At 41.6% G+C, this 15,035-nt stretch overlaps 1 protein-coding gene across 1 annotated transcript; it reads right to left on the bottom strand.

Moving 5' to 3' along the window:
* Positions 1-1,655: 1,655 nt before the first annotated feature.
* ATE1 (arginyltransferase 1) lies at positions 1,656-14,422 on the bottom strand (the record flags this gene model as incomplete). Its single annotated transcript, XM_010190545.1, has 7 exons — positions 14,361-14,422; positions 13,374-13,436; positions 12,760-12,863; positions 11,722-11,994; positions 4,442-4,674; positions 2,813-2,941; positions 1,656-1,784 (listed from the first exon to the last, which is right to left on the bottom strand). Coding segments are annotated over exons 1-7 (993 nt in total), but the record flags the coding sequence as incomplete, so codon positions are not given.
* Between the last annotated feature and the right edge of the window lie 613 nt (positions 14,423-15,035).

The following is a 15,035-nucleotide window of genomic DNA, read 5'->3' as shown; positions in this document are numbered from 1 at the left end:
CCAGTTTTCCACCCAAGAGAGGGTGAACTTGGGTGGAAACCAGATCCGTCCTTCACGTCTCTTTAAAATCATTCCTCCCCTAGGCTCCCCAAGTTAAAAACCACAGTTGCAGGGGTGATGAAGGCCTCCAAACCCAAGTCTACGTCAAACCACGCGTGCTGACCCAAACTGAGGTTGGATGAACTGAGAGCAAACTGCTACTCACAACTGAACTGCAAGCAGCCATCAGGGTTTTGCTCTGGATTCTTCCTGATGTACAACCACAGAACCACTGAGGTTGGAAGAGACCTCTAAGATCATCAGGTCCAACCATCAACACAACACTACCAAGTTCACCACTAAAACATGTCCCGAAAATGACTGTATGAAAAAATCCATCATTTTAAACACAGAATAAGTAAGTATACAAAGTTCTTAGCACCCTCTCCGCAGCAATAAGATTTAGAGCAAAGGCATGGTGGCATATATGCCATATTTAAGCAGTAGGGCTTAAATCCTGCAGCAGACAAATCAAGGCCAGGTAATGCCTGGTACACATTTAGTAAACAGCTCAGTCACTCTTGGGGTGTTTCCAATTTTTACCTTATTATAATTAACCCAGTTTCTGCCAGTAATTATAAAAAGGGCAGAAACTACTACTTCTTGTTATGAGTCCTATGATTTTACAAACCAAAGTGGAATAAATTTTACGGCTTTCCACGGTAGCATTACAGAGATCTCTCCTTACGCTCTTTTGAACTACAGCCAGAAGTGATTACATGGTTTTATGATTCCACCTGGAAAGCAGCCACAGCTTGCTAGGTATCACTGCTGCGAGCACTGCTCTCAAGAGCAAGCTTGACTAGATAGTTAATCAATATTGAAGTCTTACACTGGCAGCAGATAGAAATGACAGATCTGAGGTAGCAGTTCAATTAATTCTGCTAATGAAAATGTTGTGCCACCTGCCAGAGAAATGGAGAACTGCTGCTTGTTTAGAACCCTACCAGTACTTTATTATTATTATCATTATTATTACCATTATCATTATTATTATTCTTTAATTAGGATTAGCATCCTGTAAACCCCATTTCAAAAGCAGGCTTTATTCACATGCAATGCACTCTCATTGAATCTCAGACAATCAGCTGCTGGGAATAGTTTTGCACCACCTCCACTGCAAAGGTGAGTTCTAGTTGAGAGGTATCTTAGCAATGAAATATGACTAAAACTGAGGTTTTCAAAACCTTCATCTGTTAAATTAAGCAAGACAACAAAAAAATCAAGGAGAAATGTGGAAAAGGTACCAAACAGCTTTAAGGCAGAAGATGCTTTTACTAACAAAAAAAGCACTTCCATACCATTATCCCATTTTCCAGTGGAAATCTGAGTCTCAGACCTCTTTACAAATCATATACAAACAGTTGCTCTACTTAATTCCTTACTAACATCAGTTTTTTTCAGTTATGATGCTGCATAATTCCTGTCCCTTCAGCTCAGTTCCCCCTTGGGCTGAAATCTGCAACAAAAGCTTCCTAAAACCCACGATGCTTTCCCCCAGAAATGGAAGCTCAATATTTTAATATTGAGAAGCACTCTAAGAGACCCCATTTCCCATCATTTAAGTGTGCATTAAAAAAAGATGCTGTCAGAAAGGTGCATGCAGTGAACTGTACCTCATTTTCGCCACAGTCAGAAGGTGTATCCTTGTGTATGGCCATCTGATACTTGGCAAATAAAGTGGCTGACTGGTTGAAGGATGATTTGAACTGGGGGTCTTCAAAGGAGACAGGTACTAACCTCACCTTCAGAGCAAGGAAAATACAAGCATGCTATTTTGAGTGCATATAGGCAGATAATGTGCTTCTGAAGGTAAGGCTAGTGAAAGATCTCCTCCTAGCCACTTCAAAGCCTCTGAAGTCAGTTTTCTGCTTCAAACACAGTAACACGAAAATCCTCCTATGGGAGAAAGCCTGAGAACTAACACTAAGCTAAAACTGAATCTCGACGCTTTCTTTAAAGAATAGAAATTGTATAACACTGGATCGCTTCAAAGCATCAGTTTATTCAACCTGCTTTTTCACCAAGTTATCTAACAAAGCAACCACAAATTTGATTTTCATCGTACGGTCTCAAGGACTTCAAAATGCGTTGGTTTTAATGGCACATCACTCATTGCCCCAGTTTAGCAAATAAATATTCTTGCTACATATACTTCTTGTCCAAACTCCTGAATTTTTTTCTGTATGGTACTGGAGATGCAAGATGCCTGACAGGTAACTATTACACACCACCTGGTCATTACAAGAAGCACTAACGATGTGTAGTTTGGATGGAGTGCACCCATTACCTCTTGAAGGGCTTAAATGGAAAATGAAGAGGTTTGTAAAACTTCCATCAACTTCAAACCACCAATTTGAATGTGTGATAAACTGTACACTCGCATGTGGCCCCGATCACGCTCGTTCCTCCTTATGGAAGCATTCAAACCAAAGGCAATGAAATCAGTTATCAGGGGAGTGTCCAGCTGGTTTTAGATCTGTATTTATAAGGCCCACAGTATCCATCTCCAAAAGCCTCCTCCTCTCCATCTCTTCCCCACAAAACTTCCTTAACTTCCCTATCCGCAATTAAGATCAAATATTTGTGGCACTCAAAGAGATCTATCCAAAAGGTTTGCACTTTCAGGACGTTGATTTTTTTTTATATATACAATTTTACACGCTCCTGAGTATACGATGGATATAAAATCCACATTTGTTTCTCCTAGAAACAAGAGACACGAAACGGAGGGGAAGCTGAGCTTTGCATAAAATTCATTTGGCCTCCTGACCTGATTTATAGTTGGTTTATCAGGTGGGTCCTTGTGAACAACCATCTGGTAACGCTTATAGACCTGGTAAGACTCCTGAAATGTGGCTTTGAACTGGGAACTTGGTGGAGATGATCTCACCACCCTCACCTTCAGAAGAAGTCAAACACATTCATTATTCCAATATCATGCAATAACTGTATATTTATACATATATAAACATCACAACAGAGAGAAGTTTTAAATTCCTGGACACGGGTCCTATCAATTTAATTAATATCAGCCAACTGCCTTCCAATTCTTCAGCTCAATTCAGGCTACTGAAGGCTTTTATATTTACACTAAATAACATACAGGGTTTTCAAACTGCAAATTAAGATGAATTAAATGTCTATAAAAGAGCTACACAAACAGTTTTCAAGAAATAATACCAACAAATGGTACACAGATTGACATTTTGAAGAGATTTTCTGTACTTTAAAATGTTCTCTTACACTTTCACACTGTATCCAAAAATACTTAAAGAGTCCATGCACTTGGAAGACTCCTGTCTGTGCTCTTTAGATAAAGACCCTGGCTTTTTGCAATAATCCCCAAGGGGATTTCTTGATATTTTTCAAATTAAAAGAGGAAGACAAAACAAAGTTTCCATATTTAATTACAAGTTAATTGTAACGGGAAGCTATGAGCCTTCCCCACCGTCACCCCTACACACACAAAATTTAAATAAGTATGAAGATGTTCAGACAAAGCCATCATATTTCTGTTAAACAGCTCATCAGAAACTCTGGAGGAGCCAATGAGATACATCGTTTCTGTCAGTTATTCAGGGTGAATCTTTTAAAGTCATCATCACTACCTCTTTGCATAATTACCAAAAGAATATGAAACATTTCACTTCCAATACCATTATTGATAATAGTAACTCCAGAAAATACTCGTATTCAGATGGTTTTTCAGCTTCCATTAAAAAAATATATATAAAAAATGGTTTTATGGGTTCGAAAGCCCAAAAGTCTTCCAGATGACTGTCACCATGTTACTAATGGAGTTAATAGCAACCAGTATATTAAGCAAAATTTTCCACTATCTCTTGTATGGCTTCCAAAGACATCAACACATATCAACGGCATTTATAAAGAACAGCTATCTTCTTATCTGTTACATTTCACGAACAGTTACTGCTTTCTTGTCAAGATTCATTAGCATAGCTAGTTTAAGTATTTATACACTGCAGAACTAAATATTGAATCTGGCTCATCATTCACCACTCAGTTAATTCAAAGTCTTTCGTTTTCGAGTCACACTGTATGAAATCAATTTACAAGGTATTTTGGTAACTCTGCTGCTCTCTGCTGTGACTGACTGCAAGTGCACGAGTACCCTCTTGTGGTTACACACAGCTCAGCTGCACCAGAGATACAGATATGTGTATGTATATATATGTATGTATATATGTATATGTATATGTATGTATATATGGATATATGTGTGTGTATATATATCATGCAGCATCACATATATTCCAAGATTTAAACACTAACCACTCCATAAAGTCACAGATATTAAACACTTACACATCCCAAAAACCCCTTAACTAGACTTCTCCTTACTCTACCTGTTGGAGGTAAACAGCGAATGAGACATTACCTCTAATTTGTGTGGTGCATCAGCGGGTAAAGAGACAAAAACAAAGTCTTCGATGGTTTTAGGTTGGTTTGGTTTAGGTTTAGAGTTTTGCAAGAGGAAAACTTGATCTCCTGCTTGAAGTTGAGCACCTTCAAGCGTGCACTTCTGGTTCTGAAGGAGCTTCTGCAGTTTCCTCTCTTTCCGGATGTCCTTTGCTTTTCGACATGGTGGCTTGCTCAGGTCAGCCCCTTTCCCTGCAAGGGCACAGGCAAAGAATTAAACAGCACATCTTGCAACAGATAAGCAGTTCTCATATCATTATTGGAAACAAATGGTTAAAATCACCATTAATTGCAGGCTGTGGTCTGAACGTAACGTGGTCTTTCACGTTTACAACTACCAACACTACCTGATGCCAAGCTAAGTTGCAATGATTTTTCCTCTAAGGCTGTTTAATGCAGCACTTTAATATGGAAACAACTTGACCGCGATTCCATCCCAGAGCCAAGGTTATACTTAAAAATTAAAAGGAAAAGACTTCCTGTCTGTAAAAGAGTCTGAAAAGTCTGTCTGTAAACCATTGCACCACATCTCTCTCAGAAACAAAGAAAAGCTCCTGTTTAATACATGGTACAATGATGTACTACGTCCAGACAGCGACGGGATCAGCTTGAAATCCTGAAAGGGAAAAAACCACCAAAACTACAAAACCTCACAGCCAAATTCATAGAGAATTGCTCTACTGCATTAGAAACTCAGGTCCTGCAGAAGACATACACCAAAAAAAGGATTTTATTTTTGTCACCTGGAGTCCATATGCAGTGTACAGAAATACCACCACCACCACTAATGTCATGCAGAAGAAAAGGCCACAGAAGCTTACATCTTTGCTTAAAGTTATAGTCAGATCGTGTGTTTTTACTACTCAATTCACTTTTAGTAATTTGCCTTTAACTGTTCATAACGTTCTCTTTGTGAAATGTTATTTACTTCAAAGAGAAGTCAAATCTAGAAAAGCAATGGATCAGCATGGAAAATGGTACGTAGCACCACAAGAACTCAGTTTTAAAGCATCACAAACCCAAAGAGAAGCACAAATAAAACCTCAGGTGGTCCAAATGCCTCAACAAATTACTTTTCTATTAAGGACGCTAATTTAAGATAAAAAGTCAAGATATGAGAGTGCCAGTACTAAAAAGTTAATATAAAGTTTTCTTCAATTAAAAAACACTAAAAAGACAGCTGGTACCCAGGGTACCCACTAAGTGCACTGAAAGGATGGCTACCAAACAAATGATCTACTGACAAGCAGCAGTTTCCCTAGACAGTACGATTTTAATCAATGCATAAACTCAAATCTGTAAAAGTGACAAAAAAAGCAAGAAACTTTTTCCTAACACTCTCAGTTCTGCCTAAAATGTGCACATCACGGCTGGCGATTCCACGTGGTGCACACAAGTGCGTGCACGCCGCACCTCGCTGCAGAAGCTGTGGAAGGGCTGCACGAACCTGCTGCACAGTGCTGAGAGACCCAGTTTTCCAGGAATTCCCATCTGGGCTCAGCAGCTGCTGGTGCAAGGTCCACAGAGGGAAAGTTGCACTGAAAACTGCATCAGCAGCCAGTTAATGTAATACAGAACAACTCTAATTCTGCATTTTTTATTACTTTTTAGGGCAGTAGTAGATGAGTCAGGAGGCCAAAAAAGAGCCATAACATTAAAACTTCCAGAAAGAGAGGAGGAGTGGAATAAACTACTCCCACATAGGGAAATACAGTCATATATCTTGCACCGAACCAAAACTGTAACAAATATTATGATGAACTGCTGAAGAATTACGCCATCAGCTTTCTCCTGAAATCCACGCATTTGCTACAGACTGGCAGCTTCTGCAAGACTCAGCTTTGCAAACGGGAAAGTACCCTGAAGGGTGAGGTGCTTTCATTTGAAACGTTAGGAAGACACATTTCCAGCACCGTTAATATTTATAAGAAGTCATACAGTATCCAAACCCACTTAACTACAGCTTATCCCACTTTACTCTCTCGAAGGAAATTACATGGAGATTGTTTTTTCCAGAACTCCCATGAAAGCACAGTTAATTCTTTCTTTCTTTCTCCTTCATCTGACCAATAACTTACCAGCCAAAACGGCCACCTTTCTTGTCCCCTACCTGCTTCAAACCTTCCTGTGGATAACGGGAACAGTGGTACCCTTCTGCAAACTGGCAACAGGGAGAGCACTGGTGTTTTGGAAGCTCACTGACATGTTTTGGGTCACTTCACCTGCAAAGAATCGCAGCCCTCACAGCTGCTGCCTGCATCTTTCTTTACCAAGAGATACATGGCAGAAATTGGCAAAATACTTTATGGCGGGATAAACGTTTAAGGATCAGTGAGGCTGTGAACCGTTCTTTTTAATGGGCATCCCGTGCAGAGTTTCCAGAGGTTGTAAGTGCACCCCTGGGGCGCGTTAGCAGCGAGCTCTCTGTGGCTCACACTGAAAAGTTCCCCTCTGGTTTCTCCACGCACACTCCATGAGAAGTCGAGAGCATTTAAGGGATTTAGGAAAGGAGCTAATACTGCTTTGGCATTTGCCAGACATCCTAAACTGCACCAGCAGATGTTATGATGGAGTGTTCTTACCTCTCACCTAAGGTTTTGGGGTATTTGTTTCATCCATACAGCTAAAATCATTCACCAGAAAAGGACAAATGTTATGAGGAAAATACAGGTACTATGTGACCTGTCCGTGGGAAGAGGAAGAGTTTATTTAAAATACTCCTGATACAGATGTACTCAGCCTTCAAACGTATCAGGATCTGCTTCACGTCTCATATCTTCCCTAAGCTGTCAGGCTAGCAAGAAAAACTTAAAACAATGAATGCGCAATACAGACATAAGCAAACCTTCTTATTTTATCTGAAACTGTGCAGAAACAGCCCATTATTCCTATAGGACAATGACCTGGTTTGTTTATAAAGGAATAAAAATGCAATTAAACAATCTTATTATGGAATAAGTCTACATTTTCCAAGATGAAAACTAAACATCTTTCTATCTGGAAAATTTTAAACTGAGTTTGACCCATGACACCACCTACTCTTATAAAAAACGGAAAAATTCAGTAGGGTTACTGATGCACTTACTGTTCACTTCTATACTTCATCTAAAACCTCCAGGAAGAAGCAGTAATGCATATTTCTCCTCTACTAAAGTAAATCCCCATGTTCTGAACCAGAGTACAACGCTTCTGGTTTTATTCTGCATTTCCAGTGTTTCAAGTTATTCTTAACACAACTGAAGACCATTCGTCACCTTTTGCGAAACAACAGCAGGTTTACGCCGATAATTTACCCAAGACTGCCACCTGCAGTCACTATCCACTTCACTTGCTTCCAAAACGAAGTCCACATAACCCAAAGTTTGTCAATTACTTTAAAAACAAGACGGTTTTGAAAATTTGCACAAGAAATAAAAGTTACGTAAAGTATATAAGGGCTACAACAGTTCTGACTGCATTTTATAAAACCAAAATATAAAACACAGCCTTAAAATTTCTGGAACAGTTTTGCAGAATGTGCAGCAGCACTGCTTCTGTGCAGCACTGCTGCTCTTGTGACCAAGCATTTCTGAAAATTTTCCTTCTTGTTTAGATGCAAAATTGCTTGTTAAGCTGGTCAAAACCTGATCCCATTGCAAGGAGTGATCACTAAGAAAAAAGCAACACTATTTTACTTGGTATTAGCCACCCTATAGGAGAAGACAAAAATCTTTGTGAAAGAAGTAGTACTTTGAAGTACTCATAAACACCGGCACAGCATGTAACAGGTAAGTGAAATTAGGAATTATTATGATATCCCAACAAGTGTAGAAACTCTAAAGCATCCAGTTTTCACCACGGGTTTAACCAGTATTATTTGCCATGCACTGGCTAACTGCAATTCAGAAAACAGCCTTTATTTTTCTGAAAAGGCCATTGTAGAGGCTCTGCAAAACTGGAATCATGCTCTGTAAAACAAGGCTGCCACATCTGCAACCTCTGGGCCACAAGAAGCCTGCCAGCAACTCTGCCTTCTTCTCCAGTGTAGGCTGGTGGCCAAATGAGTTATCCTGGCAATAATCATAGCAACCATACTGGGTTGGAAGGGACCTACCTTTAAAGCTCCTCCAGTCCAACCCTGCAGTGAGCAGGGACATTGGTACCAGATGAGGTTGCTCACAGCCCCATCAAGCCTGGCCTTGAATATCTCCAGGGATGGGGCCTGCACCACCTCTGGGCAACCTGTGCCAGTGATCGACCACCTCATGGGGAAGAGCTTTTTCCTCATATCCAACCTAAATCTGCCCTTTTCTTGTTTAAAACCATTCTCCCTCATCCTATTGCTCCATGCCCTGGTGAACAGCTCTTCCACAGATTTCTTATAGGCACCTTTCAGGTCCTGGAAGGTCACTATAAGGTCCCCCTGGAGCCTTCTCTTCTCCAGGCTGAACAACCCCAACTCTCTCAGCCTGTCTTTGTAGCAGAGCTGCTCTGTCTCCTAATCCTCTTTGTGGTCTTCTCTGGCCCTGCTCCAGCACTTCAATGTCCTTTTTGTTCTGGGGACTCCAAAGCTGGACCCAGCACTGCAGGTGGGGTCTGACCAGAGCAGAGCAGAGAGGCAGAATCCCCTCCCTCCATCCGCTGCCCACACTTCTTGTGATACAGACCAGGTTGGGGTTGGTTTCTGACCTGCAGATGCACATTGGTAGCTCACATCCAGCTTCTCATCCACCAGCACTCATTCCTTTTCCTCAGGGCTGCTTTCCAGCACATCATCTCCTAACTTGTACTGGTAACGAGGATTGCCCCTACCCAGATGCAGGACCCTGCACATGGCCTTGTTGAACCTCAGGAGATTCACTTGGGCCCACCTCTCCAGCCTGTCCAGGTCCCTCTGGATGGATCCCTTCCCTCTGGCACATTGACCTCACCACCCAGCTTGGTGTCATCAGTAAACTTGCTGAGGGTGCACTCAATCCCACTGTCAGTATCATTAATGCAGATATCAAACAGCACTGGTCCCAGTACAGACCCTTGAGGGACACCACTTGTCACCCTTTTCCATCTGGACACGGAGGAGTTGACCACTACTCTCTGGATGTGACCATCCAGCCAATTCCTTATTCACTGAACAGTCCACCCATCAAATCCACACCTCTCCCACTTCGAGAGAAGGATGTTGTGGGGGACCGTGTCAAAGGCCTTTTAGAAATCCAGATTTCCTCATCTACTGATGCAATTAATCCACCCACCCCTCACCATCTTTCTTCCAAAAATCACCCAAGTCCCACAAGAACACAGCCAAGACACAAGAGAAGCCGTAGGACAGGAAACCCATGGCACTCTATGGGCACATCCTTATAGCAGTAGTCTCCAGCATTTCTTTTCCCTGAAGGACCCCTCAGCACAATCTCCCCCACACAGAGGATCACCCACCAGCTGACAAACTGTCTGTGAGGTTTCAGAAAATTTCACAATTACAATGGAAAACGTTGGCTGAGTGGTAACGTCCATACTGAAAGTGACCAATACTAAAAATAGTATTATAATCAAAACGTCACCAATATTTGATGTAATTTCATACAAAACTCTAAAATTAATAAGCATTTGCCTTCAGTTTTTGGCACAAAAGCTGCAGCACTATATAAATACACCAGAAAGTAAAATGAGGGTGACTGCCTTATTGGTTGCACATACTCATTGTTCTTCCTTAAAGAAATGTAATGGTAAGTTCAGAGCAAGAAAACAAGAAATTACCACTGGTTTTCATAATTTCCCATCCTCTTCTGACACTGCTTTTCTAAAGTTACCCAAAACCTAAAACAAGGCAAGCTCCCTAAGAGATTAAAAAGCTCAGCTAGAAAATGTTTGGTTCTGTGGGGTTTTTGGGGTTTGGGATTTTTCTTTTGTTTGGGTTTTTGTTTGTTTTTCCTTATTTTTTTTCAAATCAGCAGAAAGCTGTTCAATTTCTTTAAAGCCTAAGAAATAAAAACACAATAATACACTGAATGTATTCCCAATGACAAGTCTGTAGCAAATAGTCTAAGAAAGCATAAGAAATACAGCCTGAAATAAGTTACTCAGAGGTGTATTCACAGGGTGTAGATGATAACAACTTGTATAACAGGATGGATGACCTGCAGAAATGAATAAACACGAAAAACAATGCCTAGGGCGTCTTTGCTGGGCCTTAACCTGGTTTCCTGCACAAGAGACAAGGTTAAGTCTTAATCTAACGCAGTAACTCGCCCTCCTGCAGCATCAAAGCCGTGCCCAGGAATTTGTCCTGCACAACCATACCTCAGGGTGCACGAAGCCCAAGTAACCACATCTTATAGAAGAAAGGGAAAACCAGATGCACATCTTGTTCTGTGCATAAAAGTATCCTGAACTGGAAACTGGTCCCAGTATCTGATGAGATTCAACCACCTTGACCTATCTGACCACAGTCTAAATAGCTTACAGAAAACTACCAGCTGTGGATATGTAGTCTCAGTAACTAAACTAAAAAAAATGAACATAATGAAAAATCAATGCAACTTTCAGGAAAAACCAAGAAGACAAGTAACACACAGCACCCCTCAATTTGTAATTCCAGTTCTTCATTGGCAAGAACACAGGGAATAAAAAGAAACAATTCTTGAATTACTAGGCAAGATAAAAACATTTGCACGCAAAATCATGACAGTACATTCCAATCACAGAATCACAGAATCACAGAACGTTAGGGATTGGAAGGGACCTCAAAAGCTCATCCAGTCCAATCCCCCTGCCGGAGCAGGAACACCCAGATGAGGTTACACAGGAAGGCGTCCAGGCGGGTTTTGAATGTCTGCAGAGAAGGAGACTCCACAACCTCTCTGGGCAGCCTGGGCCAGTGCTCTGTCACCCTCACTGAGAAGAAGTTTCTTCTCCAATTTCAGTGGAACCTCCTGTGTTCCAGCTTGTGTCCGTTACCCCTTGTCTTATCATTGTTTGTCACCGAGAAGAGCCTGGCTCCATCCTCGTGACACTCACCCTTTAAATATTTATAAACATTAATAGGAGGACTCTGCACTTTCCCCTGTTATATTTCATTAAATTCTTCCCTGCCCAACTCTCCAGCCTGTCCAGATCTCGCTGGATGGCAGCACAGCCCTCTGGCGTGTCAGCCACTCCTCCCAGCTTGGTGTCATCAGTAAAACTGCTTATAGTACACTCAATTCCCTCATCCAAGTCATTGATGAATATATTGAATAATACTACCAGAAATTTGCCTACCTGGCTTAGGTGGTGCGTGAACAACTTTAGCCGAATGTGACGGTCCTCCGGGGACTGGCGTGTCTTTATCTGCACATATCTGAAGAGAACCCGACTCCACCTTCTGCTCATTCACCTCTTCTTCTGTTTCTCCTGTGCCCTTATCTTCATTTTCCACACTCTCTGTGGGATCCGCACTCAAGGGAGTCAGTTCAGACTGACTGACGTGAGATTCACCTCTGTAGGCAAAATCACACGCGACCACATCTTCTATATGGGAATCCATCGGCTCTTCTGTGAAATAAAAACTGTGTGAGCTGGCTTCTCTCTGCAGAGCCGCAGCTCACAATTTGCACAATTAACATTCGTATTAGATTTACTCCTTTCCAATTTTACAACAGATAAAGTGACTGTTTGCAATACTCTGAAAACAGAAAGCTTCCTTTAAGACTCTAAATTACCAGCACCAACTCACGTATGGGAATAGTTCTATTTTCTCCACTAAAATGGGGCAGTCTTCAGCAGCCACAACTTCAAACAAACCAACCCAAAGACACAAAACCAGCACCACTCAAACACACACACAAATTATAATGATTCAGGACCAACACAAGTTCCACCACAACTGAAAAGCTGGGTTTGGTGTTAGATAAATGAGGTGTGCAGCACCTGTGAACAGCAATCACCTGGAAGAAAAACCTCCCTGCTTGTGTTACCTTTTCTCTGCCACTCACTGTCCTGCTTAGTCCTCCCCAGATTATGACAGAGGTAAAAACAGTGTCTAATTCTCTATGGCATAGACAGAAAGTAGACAAAGATAGAAAGTAAACATCTGCCCAGAGATGAAAAGGAAAATAATGCAAAAAGCAAAGAAACATATTCTTCAACAGAGCAAGTCAGGGGCACAATTTGGTCTCTGGGCTACACAGTGCTCTTTATAAAGGGGTCTATATACAAAAATCAAAGTGTGTTAGTCATTCAATCACTCCAGCAGGTATCTCACTCTCCTTTCAGACACCACTTGTATTGGTTTTCACACACCTTCACACAATTTCTTACCTTCACTCACTACTTTCGACACGTCTCCTTTGGAAAGAAATTTCAACATTTTCTTCAGAACTTTCTTGTGAGATTTGGAGGTCTGAAAACGCAAAGCTTGGCACCTTAAAGAGGAAAAAATCATGACTGTTTCTTTTGTGAAAGATTATTTCAGAAAGAAGTATTAAGGAACCACTTCAAAATGTTACACTGATATATATATATTTTCTATTTAGCTCTTAAATGCTGGGAAAATGCCAGAAAAGCACATCTACATCTACAATTATCCATAGCCATTCAATGGACAGCATCTGGGTTACTAAAGCAGTGTTTGTGGGCAGCAAACACATTGGGTCACCTGCAACCAGCGAGCAAGAGAGCGACCACAGGACTCTTGCTTTGGATCGCAACCCAGAAGCAAAAGGCAAGGGCAGACACTTAGCAGACTGCTTACAGAAAAACATCACTGAGCTGCTGATTTGCCTGTGCACAAACCAAGCAACACATACTTAGTACTCAAAGTACCATTAAAAGTAGGGAAACTTTTCAAGTATTGTGTATTTAAAGCAGTTAACACAAATGGCTGAACTTATCTGAAGCAAACCACTTACAGCAGGACATTTTGAGCTTCTTACCTTATTGTGTATTGAGGACAACACGTTTGATTCATGATAGGTTTGTAGACGTACTTTCCACTTCTAAAAATAAGAATAAATATGTATTGATTTTTGGTTCCTTATACTACAAACTAAATGGAAGATGAACCCTTTTTGTTATAATGTTATCAAAATACTACATGAAGAATAACAAAAGTCAAGAAGCAAGTTCTTCAGCTTTTTGCTGCTATACTAAAATACCGTATTTTTAAAACAACTGATTATTAGGTCGAGAGAGGTTCTCCTCCTCCTCTACTCTGCCCTGGTGAGACCACATCTGGAATATTGTGTCCAGTTCTGGGCCCCTCAGGTCAAGAAGGACAGGGAACTGCTGGAGAGAGTCCAGCGTAGGGCTACAAAGATGATCAAGGGAGTGGAGCATCTCCCTTATGAGGAGCGGCTGAGGGAGCTGGGTCTCTTTAGTTTGCAGAAGAGGAGACTGAGGGGAGACCTCATTCATGTTTATAAAGAGATAAAGGGTGAGTGTCACGAGGATGGAGCCAGGCTCTTCTCGGTGACAAACAATGATAGGACAAGGGGTAACGGACACAAACTGGAACACAGGAGGTTCCACTGGAATTTGAGAAGAAACTTCTTCTCAGTGAGGGTGACAGAGCACTGGACCAGGCTGCCCAGAGAGGTTGTGGAGTCTCCTTCTCTGGAGACATTCAAAACCCGCCTGGACGCCTTCCTGTGTAACCTCATCTGGGTGTTCCTGCTCCGGCAGGGGGATTGGACTGGATGAGCTTTTGAGGTCCCTTCCAATCCCTAACGTTCTGTGATTCTGTGATTTTCCTGGTCAATAGTGTCAAGTTACAAAAGAAGTCACTGAGCATTAGACAGCTATTTCTATTACAATTACACATGGAAACCAGTTAACTATCTTCACAGACCTAAATTATAAATCTGGATTCTAAATTGAATCTAAACTGACAACACGGCTTTATATTTCCTTTTCAAATTTACCTTCGCCATCCTCTATCAATGAGATCCTGGTAATCTTGAACTGTCATCGAATGTGCCCACATACCTGAAATAAATAATACAATAATACACTTGACTGACCACAGTTATGCTTTGAAACATTAAAATACAGGAGATTCTACAGAAATATTACTATAAATCTGAGCAGCTAATGGTGACTTTTGAACAGAAGTCTTCTGAGGATTTGGCCCATTCACAAATCACATAAATTACTGATTTCCACAATATAACCAACGTAAGTCCTGGGATGCAATCAAATACATTGCTCTCACTGTACAAGTTACAAAGTTCACCTCTCCACTTGCTGTCTTGCCCAGACTTACACAAACAAAACGACATAAAATTCCTCCTTAATTTTATTAAACCAAGTTAAATCACTGGGTCAGAAGAAGCCTTCAGCGAGGTGCTGAAACCGACACAGACCATTGCCAGGGCCCCCTCAGACACCAACTGCCCAGGCGGTCACCGAGCTGAGGTCTTGCCCTCAGCCTGGAGGAGCACTCCTGGAAAACCACCGGGCAAGGTTTCCCGGTGAACCCATGGCCTCCGGCGGCCCCGGCCCTCCCTCGCTTCGCAGACTGACCCGTCTGCCCGCCCAACCCCGCAGGCCTCGGGTGAGGGGTTTCGGGACCTCCCCCGCAGGGAAGGGCAGCTGCC

Source organism: Mesitornis unicolor, unplaced genomic scaffold, assembly GCF_000695765.1.
Source record: "Mesitornis unicolor isolate BGI_N332 unplaced genomic scaffold, ASM69576v1 scaffold22828, whole genome shotgun sequence".
Lineage (NCBI taxonomy): Eukaryota > Metazoa > Chordata > Aves > Mesitornithiformes > Mesitornithidae > Mesitornis > Mesitornis unicolor.
The sequence above is the reverse complement of the archived record's forward strand: the minus strand, read 5'-3'. Positions and strand labels throughout refer to the sequence as shown.